Source organism: Copidosoma floridanum, unplaced genomic scaffold (assembly GCF_036245765.1).
Source record: "Copidosoma floridanum isolate Cflo_tuat_1 unplaced genomic scaffold, Cflo_Japanese_pri ptg000013l, whole genome shotgun sequence".
NCBI classification, from domain to species: Eukaryota; Metazoa; Arthropoda; class Insecta; order Hymenoptera; family Encyrtidae; genus Copidosoma; species Copidosoma floridanum.
The window spans coordinates 15990022-16010932 of NW_028321890.1; the positions used below are offsets into that span (position 1 = coordinate 15990022).

Genomic DNA, 20911 nt, shown 5'->3' on the forward strand with positions numbered 1-20911 from the left:
AAAAAATAGATTAGGATTCGATTCGATCGGAATTAGATTCTATATGTATAAAATTATACATATAGAATCAATCTTTTATTTATACTAATATTTTAATGACTTGTATATTTTAAGATCACCCGTAAACTGTGTCCTTGTTTGGCTGCACACTCTATACGGGCTGTCGCGAAAAAAACATCATGCCCATCCTCTATGTGCCCGTTAGTTCGTGATTGTGAAAGCGGCAAATCGATCGTGCGTACGTGCAGTGGTTATTCTTGAGAGTAATTTTTGTCGTTTTTTTCCGGATCTATTCATCCCTACTATTAAAGTAAGTAATTTTGGTGTTTTTTGAAGTAATTAATTGCTGGCTATGGCTTTTCAATATCTATTTTCCATAAATTTTACGTAGCAATTGTAATTACGGAGTGTGTATAATTGGTTGAGGTTAACTTTTGAAATTTACACTCAATTCCTCGGATGCTATTTCTCAAAATCTTTACTACTTAAGTAGTTAAACGTTTTTTAAAGCCAAATTTTGCCTACAATGAGTAACAATTTTTACTGTACGAAAGTTGCGTGCTTAGATAAATAATGCACACAAGGCATTTTGTCAACTGAAGCTCGTGTTTACTAGATACGTCTGGCTTAAAACTCAATTGTACCAGAGAAAACCACCGTTTTCCAAGTTTTCCTCTTTGTACACAGATCTCATTAAAAACAATTATTCGTTATTTCCTGAATACAACAAACGAGCAAACGCTTGTATCAAGAAAACTTAATGTTGTCTATTACATTCTTGTCAACTAAATTCTTGGCATTGTATGTATGCAATGACAAGTAATTTTCTGTGTATTTATTTAAAAATGGCACTGATTACTGTGAATTTAAATATCATTTGTTTTTGTGAAACCGTTTGTTACGCTTTAATGTTGATTTTTTTTTTTCTTCCAGGATGTCTGGTCGGGACGGTGGTAAAAAAAAACCCTTGAAGGCTCCAAAAAAAGAATCCAAAGAATTGGATGATGACGACATTGCCTTCCAGCAAAAGTTAAAAGAACAAAAAAAGGCAGAGAGCGAGCTTTCTGATAAGCTCAAGAAGACTAAAGGTCCCCTTGCTGGAGGTGGCATAAAAAAGTCTGGAAAAAAATGATCCGTGCCATTTTGTTTAACCGTTTATCTTGGAACAAGTATTTTTACATCTGCCATCAATATTCCCGTTTCACATATACATATTTATGATTATAAAGAACGAATGTTGTATAAATTAATGAATGATTATATTAATTTGTAAGTTATGAAACGTACAGTAAGTTTTTTGAAAAACTATTACTTCAATGACAAGTTAAACACTAAGGCAGAAATTTATAGTGAAAGTTTGATAATTGTTAAAAAATTTATATACTCAAACAAATTGTATATTGAATAATTACTTCATACTACTTACATATAAATAAAACGATTTTGTGACGAAATTGAAAAAACTTTTTTACAAGCACAGTGCTGCCACTGTTGTTAAAATCGAGAACTTTTAACCCATACTCTTTTACCATCGTATATGCATGTGTGGAATGAAGATTGCGCTTATTTGCGCTGTCAAATGTTGAGTTTACACGTTTATAAATAAAAACATATTAGCGAACATTGTCTGTAAATTTAGGAAATAAATAGAAAATCAAAATGAACAGTGTTGTGAGGAGTAGTGTGTTCATGGTAAATAAAACTAACTTGTGTGAGAAATCTGATTTTTTAACAGTTAAATCTAATTATCATGTTTAGGTTAGACCTAATGCAAGGAGAATTTTGACAACTTGCTTAAGAAATGATCAAAAAACGTACGATTTGCATCATCCTGAAGGTCGAGAGCCAAGTATACCTCAATACATTGAAAAAGAAAATGAAAATGTATCAACAAAAAGAGCTCGGTAAATTTATTTTTACTCACGAGTTGTGCTGTTAACGAATGTTGTATTTTTTATTAACATCATAAATTCAGTAAACAAATCAACTTTTAAATTACTGATAGAAAGCTAAAAATAATTCTAAAAATCAATACTTGCAACTCATTATTTCATGTAACGTTGTGTGATGAATTCTTATTGTTATCTATGATAATTAACATCTTGATAACTTGCAGATTGCTCTACCAATCTCGTAAGCGAGGAATGTTAGAAAATGGTCTTCTTTTAAGCACTTTTGCCAAAAAATACTTGGATAATTTCAACGAAGAACAATTAAAGTTGTATGACCGATTGATAAATCTTCCATCAAATGATTGGGACATATTTTACTGGGCCACAGATGTAAAGCCAGTACCACAAGAATTTCAGAACGAAGTGATGGATTTGCTCAAAAAGCATATAAAAAATGAAAATCGCGAGGCTCGAATCGCACAACCAAGTTTGTAGTAAATTAGTTTGTTGTATGTCGTAGGTAAACTTATGTTTAATGCTGCTCAAGGTATTATGTTAACTAGAACGATAATTTCCACAAATAGAAACAGCGTTCAATTATTTTCAACTGTTAATCTCTCGTAATAAAGTTTATTTATACATATAAAAGTATACAAATGTGCATCACTAACGCGTATTTACACATGAACTATTCACAACAGTTTTTTTTCTTTTTTAAATATTTTTACATCTTTCGATCATAATATAAATCTTTTCAATCATGGTCCCATTTGTACTAGAAATATCAATAAACAAGAAAAAATCATAGGTAATAGCTAAAAAAAAAAAATTACAGTAACTATTTACAAAAGATTTACGAATCGACCGGGAAATTGTTTGTATTGTTGTTTTTGTGAAAAATCGACGAGACCAGGTCCACGTGCTTTAGACGCTTGGGTTTTACCTCTAGCTTTACCCCTCGAGGAACCTGTACCAGAGCTACCTCCTCTGCTACTGGCCTTCGATGTCCTACAAACAATAAGAAAACGATCATTTAACAGTACTTGTTCCTCCCTTCAACTAAAACTGAAACTTTATGAACAAAATGAAGCTTCTACCTAGACGAGCTTGAGGTTCGTTTGAACTTTTTGAAGTGGCCACTGCGAAAACCACCCCTCCTTTTTCGACCACGACCCCTACCTCCAGAATGGTTACTTCCAGACTCAGAAAAATCTCCATAATCATCCTCCCCATAGTCTTGGTATCCAGAACTAGCTTCTGAGGCAGAAGCAACTGCCGCAGCCGCCGCTGCTGCTTTCTCTGCCTCCTGTTTTTCGAACAGTAACACTACAACAGACAATAAAATGATCACTGTCGAAATCGGGCTAATATTAACAATCTGGTTGATTCCATAATACAAACCTATTTTTTCTGCGGCATACTTCCGAGTGATGTCAAGCAGAACTTTACCGTACTTGTCGAAATTGGCCTTTGTGACGTGGGGTATTTTAAGCATGTCTTCCTCCGATTCCGGCAGCCTTTGGCTCATAGCTCGCAAAGCTATCATGTTCATGAGGGTACTGGCAGTAACGTCCAAAGCACCAGCGATACCGTTGATAGTCTCCACCAACTCTGTGTAGCACTTCTGCTTGAGTTCATCCATTTCCTTGTCTAGATTTTGGCTATTTTCGTTTGATCCTGGTGCATTGAAGACCGGAGCGGCTGCGGACGAAGACGCAGCCTCCTCTTTTCTTTGTTCCAAAGTAATCTACGAATCAACCCAAAAATAATGATCACCTGTTTTTGTAACAACATATGTTTGTTAATCATTATTATTTTTTTAATAACCTTAATGCTATTTGAATTCATAAACTCTGCAGCTTTTCCTCCAAGAGCAATGTAGGCACAAGATATTTCATTGTTAATGTACAAGTTCTCCTTGAGATAACCATCAACCACGAGCTTGTGCAATAATCTCTCTATATCGTGCTTGGGCCACGATTTTGCTTTACCATAAATAGGATGTTGATCAAGACCTTGAGAAACAAAATTTTTTTAGTGAGTAACAGAAGAAAAAGTGTCATCGAGCAAGAGTCAGTAGATTAGTATGTTATTAAATACCAGAGTCTCTAATTTTCTTAATGTTACTTCCTTTGTAGATGTCCACGATAAACAAGAGAGTAGCACTGTTGCTCCTATTTTTTGTGACATCTCTGACTAGCGTAATGAGTTCCTTAGCTTTAACCGTAACATCTTCTGTAATGAATTTTCCCTACGACAAAATTTCAGTTCACGTACAATTCCAACATACCCACGCTTTAGGGAAGAAAACCGAGCACTCACTTGATTCCTACAGTTATCACAAGTGGATTCTTTGCTGGCAATGCACAGCGACCGATCAAACACTTCCCCAAAATAATTGAGCTGCAGGGAACGGCGACAGTCTGTCTTGTTTTCACAGAAAGCCACGATCTTGAACAAATTGTCCATGTGTGTTTTTCGCGCGTCCATATTGCAGTTGGCGTCGCCTTCGATGAGCTTCCGGTGTCTCATCATGTCGCTGTAATGGTAATACAAAATACATTGAGCGGCCTCACCGTCCCGTCCGGCGCGACCACTTTCTTGGTAGTAGCCCTCGATTGACTTGGGAATGGTGGCGTGGACGACAAACCTCACGTTCGGCTTGTCGATGCCCATGCCGAAAGCTATGGTGGCGCAGACAACTTTAATCTGTAGATATGTGAAAAAAAAAAAAAATTCAAACTTATTTTATTCACCCCTCATGCGACGAAGTGTCAATTACCTGCTCTGAGAGCCACTTTCCCTGTATCTCGATCCTCTTGTTGTCCGCAAGCCCGGCGTGATAACTGAGTGCCTTCAATCCGTTGTGTCTCATGGTTTCTGCGCAAGAATCGCAGTCTTTCCGCGAAAGGCAGTAAACGATGCCGCAGTCATTTTTGAAATTACTCTTTATCAGCGCGATAATATCATCCGTCGTAGTTTTCGTTTTCTTGCTCAACACAACGTAACGTAAATTAGGTCTATTGAAACTTGACATGAACCTATGGAGTAACGTTCAATCGATTAGTTTTTTTTTTTTTCTTCTTTCCATTAATAAACGACAACGAAATATACCATTTAGGTGATGTCATGCCCAACTGGTGAAGAATATCAGTCCTTACTCTCGGAGTTGCAGTGGCCGTGAGCGCCATTGTTGGAACTTTGGGATAATTGTTCCTCAATAATTTCAACTTTTTGTAATCGGGCCTGAAATCATGACCCCACTGACTGACACAATGTGCTTCGTCGATCACGAATCTCGACAACAGTCCTCTTTCGTACAAGGCCGTTAGGGCAGAGCATAGTTTTTGTGACGCAGAAATTTTTTCTGGAGTCAAATATAAAAGCTTCAAGTTTGGCTGTTGTTTTGCCAATTCCCTGTACACTATTTGCGTTTCTCCGTCCGACAAGGTACCCGACAAATGTGCTGCTGGAATCTGCAAACACAAACACACAACAGAGATCAATTTAATTAACCAGTTTATTGGCACAAGATAATTTTTTATGGCGAGTTAATGCACAATACTTACATCCAGTGAAATTAGTTTGTGTACTTGATCGATAATCAAGCTTTTCAAGGGTGAAACAACAATAGTTATTCCTGATGTCATTAAAGCTGGCAATTGGTAACACAAAGATTTACCGCCTCCAGTAGGCATCAGGATGAAACAATCAAATCCCAAAATGGCAGCATTTATAGCTTGTAATTGATTTGGCCTAAATTGGTACAGTCCGAACTTTGATCTAAATACCTGGAACAAATTTGTCTTACCATTCACTTATATACTTTTTCCTGGATATAAATAAAATATTGAAAAAGAAAAACTGACACTCATCATTTCTCTAGAATGAGGGTAATTAAAACCATCAAAATCCCCTGATTCTCCGTCATTTTGAAAGTCACCGATAAATTTCGCTTTACCACTGTAAGCTGAGGAGGTGTTTCGAGAATTACTGTTTTCTAGGGGATACTTGTTAGTTTGGGAAGAAGTTACCATATTAAGTTCATCTTTATTTATTTCTGGGAGGTCACACAGTTGTTGAGTCAAGCTTCTTTCCATTCCCTGAGACTTTGGATCATACTTGAACTCTTCATCTACGATGGAATATAATGTAAAGTATAGATTATTGTGCAATAATAAAAATTAAATAAAAATTGTGATATATTACCAAAAGCACTCCATGATGATACTTGGGGAGCCAAATCAGTACTGGAATTTTTTTCCTTCTTTGATCCACTTTTTTTGTTACCATGACTCGGAAAGTCGTCATCGTCGTCATCGTCATCGATGACAATTTTTTCAACGATTTCCGGCTCAGGTCTGATCCAATTTTTGTTGACATTTTCTTGCGACAATTTTTTATCCAATGACATGAAACTGTTCGACTTTGTTAAAACTGGAGATCCAGACGTGTTCTTTATGTTTGCTCCAGGACTGTAGTTGGTAGTTATTTCGAGCTGCTTTTTTTCTATTATCTCTTCAATTTGCTTGCTGGCTACAGGATTGATGGTCGCCTTTACTGGCATCTTCAATTGGAATCTGCTCTTTTTTTGTACTGGAGCTGGTGGGGTTTGGCAAGTGGATGGGTTAATCAACGTTTCTTGCGATTTTGGCGAGGAAGACGTAGATTCTTCCAACGATTTGTCAATGCTTTTGTGTTTTGAATCGGTATATGGAGGTTTAATCTCGTCTGGGGAGTAATCCATTTCTTCTTCATGATTATTCGTCGACGGATTGAGGCAATCTTGCAACAGGCGTCTATCTTCCTTGTACTGAGATTCACTGATTTTTTCATGAGAAGTAATGGATTTCAACTGCCTATCGTTTTGACGTATTTTAGCTTTTACTCTGTGATATAGACTTCTCAAACGTTGGCATATTTCAGCATCAAATTGAGGGAAGTGTGACAGAATTTCTATAGGAATTGTATCAAAAGCAACGAAAAATTTTTCCAGTATTTCAATCTGTACATCCTCCAGATCATTTTTGCCTGCTATTAACTCGTCCTTGGAGCCCTGAAAAAAAAAATCATTATAATCAAGTGACCAACGGGAAAAGTTATATGTTACAGATTTTTTTATTTACTGTTAGTATTTTGCTCGTAGAAACCAAAGGGTTGTTATTTATTTTTTCTATCCACTTTTTCATGTCACCATTGAAACCCAAAGGCTTCAAGTTTTCAAGCTCAATAATTGTTTTTGAGCTTTCTGCTTTAGCTTCAGGACCAGTAGCGTTGTCAACTTCACAAGGCTTTGATTTCTTGGTCAAAGATTTCATGCTCAAACTATTAATCCTCTGTTTCAATGGAGAAGTGGTCGAGCCGGATGACGATTCTTTGTCAGTTCCAGATTTCTTGGTGGTCTTGACTTTTTTGTGAAACTTTTTGATTTTCTGCTTCTCAAACTCGTCATCATCAGTGGTAGAAGTATTCATTATTTCGTAAAAATTATTATTAGAATTCGACTCCACCTCTGTTGTGACTTTCGCTTCTTCGTTGAGTTCACTCAACTTTGCATTCTCCTTGCGAGTTAGAGAAGGTTTGCAATTTGTTTCTGGATCCGTTGAGTCCCCAACTCCAAGAACAGCATCATTGGGCACATTACACTCTTTTGAATTATTCTCTTTTTCTTCCCCCCAATTGTCCTTAGCTACCATCAATTCACAGCCACGGGGAGGAAATTTGAGTTTCGGGTTCTTTGGCTCAGCCCTAAATTCTTCCAAGTCATCGACCGAACTATTCTACAATTAAAAAACATTTGATTGAGTAACAATTAGCGACAGACGGCACACATTAACTTACAATCGATATAACCGAATCAAAATGAGGCAAATTGGCCAGTGCCTTCTTTGGTACGAAAGTGGCAGGAGAGATGGTAACGAACTCTTGTTTGGTCAAATCAATGCGATCGGTGTTTGCAGAATTAGCTGAGATGGTCGACCTGGTATCGGCTTCATCGTCATCGCTGTCGCTCAAGATCGCCGAGAATTTTGTTCTGCAAAGATAGAAAAACCAATTGTCAGCCAAATGCTCGCTCGACAAGTGACAGGTTCAAGTAATCCAAGTCACATATACTCAATGGGTCAAATAATAATAAAAAAATAAAACTCATTACTTGGTGGGAACTTTCTTTCTGAAAAAGCCAGACAACGTTGTCTGGATGCCCTGATTCGAGCCCTTCAACGACATTTCTTTTTCTCTTCCTCGTTATGGCTTTTGAAAATGATAATTTAGATGTACCCCGAGAAATTGTCACAGACTGAGGTTCACACTCTGCGTGCTACCGATGCATTTGGCTTTGTTTACTACTTCAGTTTTTTTACACAGATTTGACACTTTAACAAGACACACCGGAGGTTAACCCTAAAGTGGGCATCCTATGCTTGTGTGTAAATACACTACATTGCACGCGCTTTCATTGTTTTTTTTTTTTTTTATCCATCGAAAACAAAAAACGTATGCACCTGTTAAAGTATCATTTATTTTCAACACTCTAAAACCGTGACCTCAGCCCATTGTCTAAATACTTATTTTTCTTGGTGAAAAATTTTTTTGTTGCCTCGTCGAGTGAGTCTTTCTCGAGAGTACTTACTTGGCGCGCCTTTCTCGAGGACAAGCAAAGATCCAACTTATCGACGAGTGGTTTGGTACTTACCGCGATTTGTGACTTGTGACAATTGGGTCTGATCACTTGTACGATCACTGCAAAAATTATCACTATAGTAATTATAGAAGTCGTTAACGACTTGTTGTGTATATACTGGTACGAGGGGCTGTCCACGGGATTCAAAAGATTTGAATCTTTATTTGAATCTCTGTTGAATCTTGTATCATTTTTGAATATCTAATAAAATTAATGTGAAATTGACCTACGATATATAATAAACGTGAAATAGTTCGTGTACACTCCGTGTAGACAACATCTAGATGGCGTGCCTTTCCGTTATCTTCCGTAATCTTTCCGTAAAAATCGTTGTCTACAATACCTCACGTAGTTTCTAGTGGAAACAAAACTCCGTATACTTCCGTGAGGAAAAAAAAAGTTGTCCCTATCAATCCGTGAAGGCAATACCAAGTCCGTAACGATCCGTAAGAGAAAAAACAAAGTTCGTAACGGTCCGTGAGAACAAAGCCAAGTCCGTAATGGTCCGTGAGAGAAAAAACAAAGTTCGTAACGGTCCGTGAGGACAAAGCCAAGTTCGTAATGGTCCGTGAGAGAAAAAACAAAGTTCGTAGTGGTCCGTGAGGACAAAGCCAAGTCCGTAATGGTCCGTGAGTATAAAATTAAGTTACAGACTTGGCTTTGTCCTCACGGACCACTACGAACTTTGTTTTTTCTCTCACGGACCATTACGAACTTGGCTTTGTCCTCACGGACCGTTACGAACTTTGTTTTTTCTCCCACGGACCATTACGAACTTGGCTTTGTCCTCACGGACCGTTACGAACTTTGTTTTTTCTCTCACGGACCATTACGGACTTGGCTTTGTTCTCACGGACCGTTACGAACTTTGTTTTTTCTCTTACGGATCGTTACGGACTTGGTATTGCCTTCACGGATTGATAGGGACAACTTTTTTTTTCCTCACGGAAGTATACGGAGTTTTGTTTCCACTAGAAACTACGTGAGGTATTGTAGACAACGATTTTTACGGAAAGATTACGGAAGATAACGGAAAGGCACGCCATCTAGATGTTGTCTACACGGAGTGTACACGAACTATTTCACGGAATATACACGGAACGTGTCCGAATAGACACTATCTGCCTTGACAGACATGTAATAGGCACCATTACTTATTTAAAATAACACATGGTTGGTTATATCGGAGTACTTTCATCTCAATTATTAACGTACACACGTTTGTTATTGTTATTTATGTGATGAATAATATTGATAAATATAGTTCAATTAGAACGTATATCACATGGCACAAACATCGAACGGTGTAAAAATACTAATTAAGGTAGCTCCCTTGCGAAATCCTACGGAATGAAGTATGTTTCATTCAATAGATTTTAATCCATTGAATCCAACGGTGTCCTTGTTTATACCTCAAGTGGAGCCAAATCTCGAGATATTTTAGCTTAAAGTTGAATATTTAAACACGAGCTCAAATGGCAGAGCATAAAAATATCAGCTTTACAGGCATTTCCCAACACACAATAAAAAATCTGAGCAGACAAATTCTGATGTACTTGTAGAAAAATCCCTGTTCTTCTCAATCCTGTCATGTAAAATGCTGGTAATGGAGCATTTTTCAAAGATATTTGCCAAGAAAGACGTAAAAATCAGCTTCATGGTTATAAATGACTGTAGCAGAATACGAACACTGATGTACGTATATACATGCGTATACAAACACAAGTGAAACTCACCTACTTGACTAGAGCAGTGGACAAGGGAGCTACCTTAATAAAGAAACCATATTTACCTTGATTTTTACATCAATTCAGTTCCCTTCATTTCATGAAATGATCAAATAATTCTTGTTTTCAATAAAACTGAACATTGATATGAATCTAATCATGGCTCATCGAAATTATCTTTTTTTCTCACCGTGTTATACCCATACATTTACCAGCATTTTTCTACAAGATTTTTCTAGTCTAAAAAAAATGCAAACATTTACATTTAAACAACGTTTGTCTGTGAAAAAGTTTCATTGGCGATTTAAAAAAGATTCAAAAGGTATTCAAATGCAATTCAATTGCGATTCAACCATCATTTAATGGTAATTTGAATCTTGAATCTATCAGACTACAGATAAAGGCCCCATTCACTCGAACTGTTACTCGAAGCCGTACTAAAGATTCAGGCATTACGAGTAATTTTATTAAAGATCCAAGTTAAATTACAACTAAGCAACATTGATAGTAGGTGAATAGATAGCATTGGTGAATAGAATACCAACTATTTTTTACTGGATTTATTAAAAAAATTATCTCTTGGGCGAATAAGCACGTGCGATTATTGGAACCCAACAAGTTTTCAGTAGATTTCTCAGTAATATCTGCCTTCAGGCGAGTAAGCATCAGTCATGAGAAACCCAACAGATTTTGGGTGATTTCATTAATAAAATAATCTTTTTGACAAGTAACCATCGGCGATTAGAATCCTAAGAGATTTTTTGTGGATTTATCAATAGAATAATGTCTTAGGCAAGTAAGCATCGGTGAATAGAAACTCAACAATTTATTAGTGGATTTACTATTACAATAATTTTTTAAGCGAGTAAGCATCGGTGATACGAAACCCAACAGATTTTGATAAAATAATCTCTTTGGCGAGTGAACATCGGCGATTAAAATCCTAGTAGTTTTTAGTGGATTTATCAATAAAATAATCTTTCAAACAATTGAGCATCAGGGATAAGACACTAAATGGGTTTCCAGTGGATTATTTAACAACATCTGCCTTTAGGCGAGCAAGCGGTGGTGATACGGAGCCCAACATATTTTTTGTGAATTTATTAGTAAAATAAGCTTTTACGCTAGTGAGCATCGGCGACAAGGAATCATACAGTTGTTTAGTATATTTATTCAGAAATCTCCTAAGAGATTAATTTTGTGAATAAATTCCCTAAATACCAGTTAGGTTTCTAAACCCCAAAAGCCTACTCGCCTCAAAGATTTTTTTAAAATTTAATTCCCAAATAAACAGTCGACGTTCTAATCGCCGATGCTTACTTGTTTAAAAGATTATTTTATTAATAAATCCAGTGAAAAACAGTTGGGTTTATAATCGCCGATGCTTACTCGCCTCAAAGATTATTTTTTTAATTAATTGTCAAGTAAACAGTTGGGTTTCTAATCGCCGACGCTTACTCTTTTGAAAGATTATTTTATTAATAAATCCAGTGATTAATAGTTGGATTTTCAATCACCGATGCCTACTCGCCTCATAGATTATTTTTTTAATTAATTGTCAAGTAAACAGTTGAAGTTCAAATCGCCGACGCTCACTCGTTTCAAAGATAATTTTATTGATAAATCTAGCGAAAAACAGTTAGGTTTCTAATCGCCGACGCTCACTCGTTAAAAAGATTATTTTATTAATTAATCCAGTGAAAAACAGTTGGGTTTCTAATCACCGATGCCTACTCGCCTCATAGATTATTTTTTTAATTAATTGTCAAGTAAACAGTTGAAGTTCAAATCGCCGACGCTCACTCGTTAAAAAGATTATTTTATTAATAAATCTAGTGAAAAACAGTTGGGTTTCTAATCGCCGATGCTTACTCACCTCAAAGATTATTTTTTTAATTAATTGTCAAGTAAACAGTTGGGTTTCTACTCGCCGATGCTTACTTGCCTTAAAGATTATTTTAATATCTAATTTCCAAAAAAACGGTTGGGTTTTTAATCACCGCTGCTTACTCACCAAGGCAGATATTGTTAATAAATATACTGATAAACTATTGGGTTTCTTATCGCCGATGCTTCATTGCTTAAAAGGTTATTTATTTAAATTAAATTTTTTTTTGTGATTCAAGATTCAAATCCTAATTGAATCGTAATTATTTCTTGAATCTTTGAATCCCGTGGACAGCCCCTCGCAATATTATAAGATGATACGTTGTAATTATTTTAAGCAAACACCCACGGCTACGTTTGCACATCATTATGTGTCAGCTGGGCCTCAATCGCGTTGCAAAAACGGCGCCCTCCAACTAGAAATTTGATAACTATGTGGGCCTAGCATGATATCAGTATATCTGTATAACCGATTACAGTCAAGTTGGTCGGGCATATAGATATACTTACCGATACGCCAAGCAATCAACACATACACAAGTATCTCACTTACAGGCATTTTTTTATCTATACCAAACTAATGATTGAAATTTACTATTAAACAAGCCGGGCGTTAAGAGCTCAGTAGCTGCGTGGTTAAATGCGTATGAAAGCTTTAGCTATCAGATATTGAGTTGCCAGGAGGTCCGGGTTCGAGACCCAACCTTCGACGTAGTTTTAAGCGGTGTTGGGTAGAAATTAATTAATCTATAAGCCTTAGTCAGTAAGCAAATATATTTTAATGTAGAATTAAAAATCGTAGATTTAAGGTAGAGTAGTAAGACTAGATGTAAGGTAGAACAATAAGAGTAGATCTTAAGGTAGAATAATTAGAATAATAATTAGAAATAACGTAGAATAAATATATAGGTGTAAGATAGAATAAGAAAAATAGAAATAAGGTAGAGTTAATCCTAGATCTAAGGTAGAATCATAAGTAGCACATTGAGGGGTTGTAGGGTCAGATAGAAAGTAGGATAGGGAAACTGAGCCAGGAGCCTTACTAGGGTGTTAGAAGATTGTAATAACAACTACTAGGGATGACAGGTCAGCTAATACCTGGCTCAAGTGCTGTTGTGCGCACCCAAATTCTTGCAATTTTTTTTTTCAATACATACCACGTGCTTAATAAACTTATTAATACCATGAAAATCTATTTGGCGATGGTAAAAATATGTTTTAATCAGATAGAAGTCTTTAAATCAAGGGTAATGAAACAAAACTTTTAGTTAGCAACTGGATACATTTTTTTGACTTTAAAAAAATCTCTGAACAAAACATTTAATACTATTTAATTGTACATTTTAAAAAGGATCACCGAGATCGTTTTCAGGCATTATCAGTACACAGTGGCTTTTATTTAAAAATAAAAGTAGTTAGACGCATTACATTACTATTTGACGGGGTAAAAATAATTATTAGCATAAAAAGTCAAGTTTGTCTTGTGCTGGGTATGAAAGTGATTATTTACTTGATCATTTGGTCCATAAGAAGAAAAACAGCTTTATTTGTATATTTGTACACAAGATAGTCCTTGAATTAAAATCTTTGGGCTCTGCAAGCATAAAAATATTTTATACATTGCGCTGTTACGTGTGATGATGGCCTTATAATTTATTATATATGACTTTAACATTTCGGTCAAACATAAAAATTTATACTCGAGGAAGAACCATCATTTTTATGCATTCAGTTCATCTAATACATGCATGATTTGACAGACAATCATACTAGAATTATTTAATTATCTTCGTAATAATCACTGATCATTAATTAAAATATTTATATGCCACTAACGTTCTCTGATACTTCTTTTTCTAGATGAAAATTGATACTCCTGAATTGCAGAATACCTTGATCGTGCTGATGAATGACTCCGAAGAGATGAAACAGTTTCTTAAAGTTAGCTTGATTAAAGAAACAAGAAGCATTTTTCAGATTTCACGATCTGAAGATAGTTTTTGCTAAGCAGTTTTTATTTATTTGTATACGTTTTTATACTACTTTTGTAATCACAGTAATTGAGTGTGCGATACGCTTTTAGGAAATATCCTTGTGTTTTGTAACGGACAACATTCAATGGATGATTTTTTTGAGTGAAAAAACAAAAGCTGATGAATTTTTCTCCAACAACTACATTCCTTTTAACTGCCTATTTCTTGTAGTGCAGAAAATTACGGGTATAAATGCTCGAGAGCTTAGCGAAGTTTACCAAATTGCAAGGGATATTTAAATTAAATTTTTTTTTGTGATTCAAGATTCAAATCCTAATTGAATCGTAATTATTTCTTGAATCTTTAAATCCCGTGGACAGCCCCTCGTACTGGTATATACCACACTACCACCAAATTGACGCAAGCGGCCAGCGGCGTTACCACCACGACCTACGTAACTTTACAGCCTCTGATTTCATCATTATGGTAAAGAGAGCACGGTGTAAGATGTACGTGAAGTTATGTGTAGTAATTAAAGTAATTACTACTAAGTATAATGCCATATGGTCGATTTTATTAAACCATATGAATATCTATATTTTTGGAGGTCGACTTTTGGGTAAAAATTTATTGTAAACTTGCCGCAAACAGCACAAAACACGTCAACTTTTCATTATCCATTTACAAATTAGTTGCGGCTGGTTTATAATTGATTAAATGTCTTTAATATAACAAGTGATAATTAATTGGATCAGCGCCATCTAGCGTTGGGGATTTTTGAATTAAAAAGTGGCCTTAAGTTTTGACCCTAAGCAATAGCGCTTAGAGCCATTTAATTTATCAAAAACCAGCCGCAATTAATCCTGTAGCTATAAAATCAAATAACAACAGTATGTGGGTTTTTGGCGGCAAGTTAGCAATTTATTTTATACTAAAAAATCGACCTCCTATGTGCTTGCACTTTTGAAGATACATTTACAAGCATAAGATAAATTGTTAACCTGCCGCTAAAAAACACATATTTTGTTATTTTTTCATTTTATAGCTTTGTCATGGGTTGCGGCTGGTTTATAATTGATTAAATGGCTCTAAACCTGAATGCTCTGATTCAGAATTTTAGGATTTACTTTTGACCAAAAAATAAAGACCGCTAGATGGCGCTGATCCAAAATAATTATTGCACTATTGCTACTTATAGCAAAGTCACTTCATTAGTTATAAACCAACCGCAACGAATCTTATAGATAGATAATAAAAATTCAACATTTCTTGTGCCTCTTGCGGCAAGTTTACAATTTATCTTTTACCTTAAAATCGACCTCCAAAACCATCAATATTCTACTTATCTTATAGGTATGGCTTATAAAATCGACAATATTTACAAAATTACATTACTCTTGACCTTTTACCATTAACTTATGAAAGAACAGCCCTTCAACTTTAGATTTCCAATAAACAGTTAATTTATATAATATGTACATAGCAAAATTTGTGTTACAGAAATCGTAAATCACGATCAAAAATACACGTAAATTATCAGTCGAAAAGAGACAACTGAAGAAAAAAAATCTTAAAAAGAAGCAGTCACTCGAAGAGTCTCCTAGGAATGGAGCATCGGATCTCACTAATTGAAAAATACATTTATTACAGAGATGTAAATTTTAAGTGTTATAAGTAAACAAAGTAAGTTTTAATTTAAGTAAACAAAGAACCCAACCTTCTATGATCAAGTGAGATCCAATGCTGCATTCTTATGAGACTCTTCGTGTGACTGTGTGCTTCTTTTTCAGGCCTTTTTTCTTCGGTTGTCTCTTTAATGGACTGATTAATTTGTGCTTACATGAATTAATGGTAAAAGGTCAAGTGTATTGTAATTTTGTAAATATTGTCGATTTTATGAGCCATACCTATAAGATAAGTAGATTATTGACGATTTTGGAGGTCGATTTTTAGGTAAAACATAAATTGTAAACTTGCCGCAAGTAGCACAAAAAATGTTATCTTTTTATTCAATATCTAAGAAATTCGTTGCGGCTGGTTTATAATTAATAAAGTGACTTCGCTGTAAGTAGCAATAATTATTTGGATCAGTGCCATCTAGCGGTCTTTATTTTTTTGCCAAAAGTGGCTCCTAAAATTCTAAATCTGAGCATTCAAGATTAGAGCCATTTTGTTAATTATAAACCAGCCGCAACTTATGACAATGCTATAAAATAAAAAAATAACAATGTCTGTGTTTTTGGCGGCAGGCTAACAATCTATCTTATGCTAAAAAATTTATCTTCAAAAGTACAAGCACATAAGAGGTTAATTTTTTGGTATAAAATAAATCTTTAACTTGCCGCTAAAAACACACATACTGTTGTTATTTGATTTTCTAGCTACAGAATTAATTGCGGCTGGCTTATGATCAATTAAATGGCTCTAAGCGCTATTGCTTAGGGTCAAAAGTTTAGGGCCACTTTTTTATTCAAAAATCCTCAACGCTAGATGACGCTGATCCGAATAATTATTACTTGTTAAATTAGAGACACTTATTTAATTATAAACCAGCCGCAACTAATTTTACATATAGATAATAAAAAGTTGACGTGGTTTGTGCTGTTTGCGGCAAGTTTACTATTAATTTTTACCCAAAAGTCGACCTCCAAAAATATAGATATTCATATGGTTTAATAAAATCGACCATATGGCATTATACTTAGTAGTAATTACTTTAATTACTACACATAACTTCACGTACATCTTACATCGTGCTCTCTTTACCAGAATGATAAAATCAGACTTCAGAGGCTGTAAATTTACGTAGGCCGTGGTGGTAACGCTGCTTGGGGTGTTTCCCGCAATCGTCACCAGCAAGTAATTTAAGGTTGCGCTCTACGTTACCGTCAGATCGGTAAGTAAACTACCTTGAATTAAACTGGCGCTCTATATTCCGTAATCTGGCCAGTTAAAACAGCAGACGACGTGAAAGCCGAGAAAAAATTGTAAAGATTTCATCGCTGTTGACTGTCGTCTGCTGTTTTTACTGACCAGATTACGGAACAGAGCGCCAGTTAATTCAAGGTAGTTGACTTACCGACTTGACGGTAACGTAGAGCGTAACCTTAAATTACTTGCTGGTGACGATTGCGGTATTGCGGAAAAAACCGTAGAGGTATAAGAATTCTTATACCTCTACGGAAAAAACCCCCGGTGCTGATTTGCTGAACGCCGTGAATAGGTTAGGTAGGTAGGTGTGTACAGGGTTTATAATGTTTACATCACAACCAATGGACTCACTCACGACACGCAATAAACATATTATTTGTAGACTTAACCAGTTTGTTCTTGCTGTAACTTGTAAATGTGAAGTTAGTTTGAAAACTAATAAAAAAGAATTCAAATAAATAATTTGTAACATTATTGTGTTAACAAAAACAAGCATTATTAGGTAAGCCGTGCATAAGTATGTGCGCATACCTGATGAATTAATAAGTTTGATGGTCATTTTGTGATTAAATCAAGGATGGGTTGTGTTATTTTCATCGAAGGATGAGCCAATAATCAACGTTTATTGTTGTTGACGCGAAAAGTGCACTTTATGTGATATTTGTTAGTTTTGAAAAAAAGTACGAGATTCCAAGAGGTTAACATGGCAGATCGTCTGACCCAATTGCAAGATACAATCAATCAGGTTTGTTTTTGTTTGATTGAGCTCTATTTTTTTTCTATGTAAGTTTTACATTTTTTTGTATTTCTGTCTTTGCAGCAAGCAGAGTATTTTTGCAACAGTGTTGGAATCTTGCAGCAGTATTCCACTCCTAGCAAGTTTCCAGGATTCGACAGAATAAACACACCACAGCAGTTAAATCAACCGCAAGAAGGTCATTATTTGTAGCGTTTATCTTTCTATTTGATATCGAATACCGATAGAAATTCAATACTAGAATACTGTTTTTTTTCCTATAACTTGTAGACTATGCTGCTCTGTTTGCAACGCTGATAGCAAGGTGTGCTAAGGACATTGACACGCTCATCGACAGTCTACCCAGCGAGGAATCATCCCAAGAACTGCAGGTGGCAAGTCTCAACAGATTAGAGCAAGAGAACCAAGAGGCAGCCGAAAAACTCGAAGAGGTCGTTAAACAAGGTGAGGCGCTTTTACAGAAAATACAGGCAGCGCTGCAAGACATTGCCCAAAGTCAGCTCGACATGCAAAACCCTACTGCCAATACTGCCATTAGTTCGGCTCAGCCCCTCAACATGAGCAGTATTGGAGGCAGTGTAAATATCAACGCTGGGTCCATTCGAACTAAATCCACGTAAATACGTGGATATATTATACATTACAGATAACACCTTGAGTGTGTGTGGGTAGTATCATTATTGTTTACCTGAATATTATAAGCCCAACATCACATATAATGTGGATAATGTTTTCACAACTACGTTCGGCAAGTAAATTAATTCATCTGCATTTGAGATGTGCAAAAAGTGATTTTTATTGAAAAATTTTCATAATCATTAATATTAAATATTCATTTCCGACATAATAATGAACATGACATTTAATTCAAATATAATTGAAAAAATTTTTATGTTAACAATTACGTCAAACGGTTGAATTAAACACTAACTATAGGTGAATGTATGATAAAATTTGTAAATATAAATTTAGAAACTTTAATGTATTTCATAAAATATAAATAATATTCTCAATATATTTTTTAATACCAAAAATTAAATTAAGTTCTTTAATGAAAAATAAATTAGTAAAGAATTAACAATTGAGTTTCTCAAATAAAATAATTCGTTTGGAAAGAATGTTGTTTCAAGTTTAAAACAATAAATCGGCATTCCTTGACCTTGAAGATTCATGTACATTTGAATTATAAGTTTTTCATCACAGTTAGTTAATATTATTACAGCCATGTGGATGCAACCGAACCTGCCGTATGCGAGGCACGAGCATGTGATGCTACACAAACTTTATTATCCGTGACACCTTGTTTCAAACAAGGTTCAATACTTATTTCTTTACAATACTCTGCAAGGGCACATGTAACATATAGAGCACCCGTACGTTGCTTGGCACTTAGGATGTTGAAAATACAAGTGTATTAAATATTACAAACTCATCAATGAGTACAAAAATTCAACTTCTAAAATCTTAGATTTTGCAGATTCAGTAGATTTAGCGAGATTTTCTACCTCGTAATATTTGGTACAGTTGACTTTTATACAAAAAATTACAGCAAACAAACGTTGTCATTGAATCGATTATAGTCAAGGCTGAAGAACCTCAATTGCGCGCACCTCCCCACAAAAGTCGTGGGTGGTTGCAACGATATTGAAAAAAATAAATAAATAAATAAATAAGACGACTCAGGCACGCCGAGCCTTACACCAAGCCTTGACTTCCTCGGCAATCCTAATAATATCTTTGGTCCCGGTTCTGCAGCAACCCCCGATATACCTGACCCCAAGGTCCAGCCACTCCTTGACGAACTCCTCTGGCGGATGAAAGTCATTTTCGATCGTCCAGCTGAACGTCTTTCGCGAGTAATTTTCCCCGCTGTTGGGATAAGCCACCATTGGTATGAACTGCCCTATTTCCTTCTCCCCGATGCTCCTCAACAGGGGAGTCACTGCCCGAGAGGCGAGACAGTTGACCCCACACGCAATCACCTGGCCGTTGCCCGCTCTGTAGCACTTGAGCGCGGTTTCCTTGAAATTACTGCCGTCGGCGATGCTCTTTCCATCTTGCTTGCAAGAAAATGACAGCCAAGTCTTGACGTCTAAAATCGACGGAAAATACAGCCCAAATGAGTGTAAAAACCATCATAATCTCAGGTTCAAATTGATGAAGAAAAAAAAACAATACTCACTTGGGTACTGCTTCAACAACTCGACCAGGGCCTCAGCCTCTTTGGCACATGGAATCGTCTCGATGGCTAGCAGGTCGATCCCGTTGGCCACGAGAGTCTCCAGTCTAGGCTTGTGCCACTCGACGATGTCATCCATGGACGCGATGTCCTTGTACGTCGTGCCGGTGTACTCGGAGCAGTCGTGCAGACAAGCGGCGTAAGGCCCGATCGAGCCGGCGATCCAGGGCTCAGCGTTGCTGACGCCGCCACCCGCGACAGCTACCTCGTCCCGGTAAGTGGCGATGGCCCTCTTGGCCTGGACGACGGCGGTACGTATGAGCTCGAGGCTCTCCTGCTCCGTTTTACCGAGGTGCTTGACGAAGCTGCCGACCGAGGCCTGGTAGGTGTTGGTCTCGATCACGTCGGAGCCGGCGCGCAGGAAATCCAGATGCGTGAGGTAAACCGCCTCGGGGTTCGTGGCGAGGAAACGCGACGTCCACAGCGGGTCCCCGTCAATGCGGTCGCCCACGTGGTTCGCCAGTTGCGTCGAGAAGCCGCCGTCCAATATCTTCACTGACATCCTGCCGGTGCTCCTATATATATTATATTATTGTGTCTCCTGTTCGCGTTCGCCCGTGCTTTTGGTTGGTTTTTTCACCTGGAGAACTACTTATACTGTGCGCCGTGGAGGACCATTGCCTACTGATATGCGCTTTGCGCTCGCGATACCAAGTGTTTCATTTATGCCAGATAATACTGCACAAGTATGGTGTAGCTCTCATACACACGTGTATAATATACCTATATATACGAGGATGATGTTTTTTTTTTTTTTTTTCCCTGCAGCGCGTTTGATACCAGAAATTTCTGCTATACGTCGATGTATATGGGTCATTTCACG

General features: G+C 36.5%; 5 protein-coding genes across 5 annotated transcripts; 3 read left to right on the plus strand and 2 right to left on the minus strand.

Annotated features, from left to right (window-relative positions):
• The first annotated feature begins 188 nt into the window (after positions 1-188).
• LOC106639214 (translation machinery-associated protein 7 homolog) lies at positions 189-1343 on the plus strand. The gene is made up of 2 exons (XM_014352718.2): positions 189-310; positions 934-1343. Exon 2 carries the CDS (start codon positions 935-937, stop codon positions 1130-1132), a length of 198 nt encoding a protein of 65 aa, XP_014208204.1. The 5' UTR covers positions 189-310; position 934; the 3' UTR covers positions 1133-1343.
• Positions 1344-1543: 200 nt separating this feature from the next.
• LOC106639230 (succinate dehydrogenase assembly factor 2, mitochondrial) lies at positions 1544-2757 on the plus strand. Its single transcript, XM_014352738.2, has 3 exons — positions 1544-1692; positions 1759-1904; positions 2117-2757. The coding sequence occupies exons 1-3, from the start codon at positions 1660-1662 to the stop codon at positions 2385-2387; spliced, it is 450 nt and encodes a 149-aa protein (XP_014208224.2). The 5' UTR covers positions 1544-1659; the 3' UTR covers positions 2388-2757.
• Positions 2517-8510, minus strand: Blm (Bloom syndrome helicase). Its single transcript, XM_014352719.2, has 14 exons — positions 8047-8510; positions 7734-7926; positions 7019-7672; positions 6102-6948; positions 5762-6027; positions 5462-5683; positions 5007-5368; positions 4675-4933; positions 4215-4601; positions 3993-4143; positions 3720-3907; positions 3294-3639; positions 2990-3218; positions 2517-2900 (listed from the first exon to the last, which is right to left on the minus strand). The coding sequence occupies exons 1-14, from the start codon at positions 8118-8120 to the stop codon at positions 2735-2737; spliced, it is 4344 nt and encodes a 1447-aa protein (XP_014208205.2). The 5' UTR covers positions 8121-8510; the 3' UTR covers positions 2517-2734.
• Positions 8511-17349: 8839 nt separating this feature from the next.
• Positions 17350-18779, plus strand: MED21 (mediator complex subunit 21). Its single transcript, XM_014352724.2, has 3 exons — positions 17350-17837; positions 17913-18027; positions 18120-18779. Exons 1-3 carry the CDS (start codon positions 17796-17798, stop codon positions 18467-18469), a joined length of 507 nt encoding a protein of 168 aa, XP_014208210.2. The 5' UTR covers positions 17350-17795; the 3' UTR covers positions 18470-18779.
• Positions 18621-20726, minus strand: LOC106639218 (betaine-homocysteine S-methyltransferase). Its single transcript, XM_014352725.2, has 2 exons — positions 20032-20726; positions 18621-19941 (listed from the first exon to the last, which is right to left on the minus strand). The coding sequence occupies exons 1-2, from the start codon at positions 20588-20590 to the stop codon at positions 19529-19531; spliced, it is 972 nt and encodes a 323-aa protein (XP_014208211.2). The 5' UTR covers positions 20591-20726; the 3' UTR covers positions 18621-19528.
• Positions 20727-20911: the final 185 nt, after the last annotated feature.

Bases quoted from the DNA above. Each gene is read 5' to 3' on its own strand.
- LOC106639218 (XM_014352725.2), bottom strand. From the start codon at position 20,590: ATGTCAGTGAAGATATTGGACGGCGGCTTCTCGACGCAACTGGCGAAC. The intron at 19,942-20,031 runs GTGAGTATTGTT...CGTCGATTTTAG, and splicing joins GTTGTTGAAGCAGTACCCAA to ACGTCAAGACTTGGCTGTCA.
- LOC106639230 (XM_014352738.2), top strand. From the start codon at position 1,660: ATGAACAGTGTTGTGAGGAGTAGTGTGTTCATG. The intron at 1,693-1,758 runs GTAAATAAAACT...TATCATGTTTAG, and splicing joins TGAGGAGTAGTGTGTTCATG to GTTAGACCTAATGCAAGGAG. The intron at 1,905-2,116 runs GTAAATTTATTT...GATAACTTGCAG, and splicing joins GTATCAACAAAAAGAGCTCG to ATTGCTCTACCAATCTCGTA.
- Blm (XM_014352719.2), bottom strand. From the start codon at position 8,120: ATGTCGTTGAAGGGCTCGAATCAGGGCATCCAGACAACGTTGTCTGGC. The intron at 5,369-5,461 runs GTAAGTATTGTG...TTGTGTTTGCAG, and splicing joins ACAAACTAATTTCACTGGAT to ATTCCAGCAGCACATTTGTC. The intron at 4,602-4,674 runs GTAATTGACACT...ACATATCTACAG, and splicing joins GAAAGTGGCTCTCAGAGCAG to ATTAAAGTTGTCTGCGCCAC.
- MED21 (XM_014352724.2), top strand. From the start codon at position 17,796: ATGGCAGATCGTCTGACCCAATTGCAAGATACAATCAATCAG. The intron at 17,838-17,912 runs GTTTGTTTTTGT...CTGTCTTTGCAG, and splicing joins TGCAAGATACAATCAATCAG to CAAGCAGAGTATTTTTGCAA. The intron at 18,028-18,119 runs GTCATTATTTGT...TATAACTTGTAG, and splicing joins GTTAAATCAACCGCAAGAAG to ACTATGCTGCTCTGTTTGCA.
- LOC106639214 (XM_014352718.2), top strand. From the start codon at position 935: ATGTCTGGTCGGGACGGTGGTAAAAAAAAACCCTTGAAGGCTCCAAAA.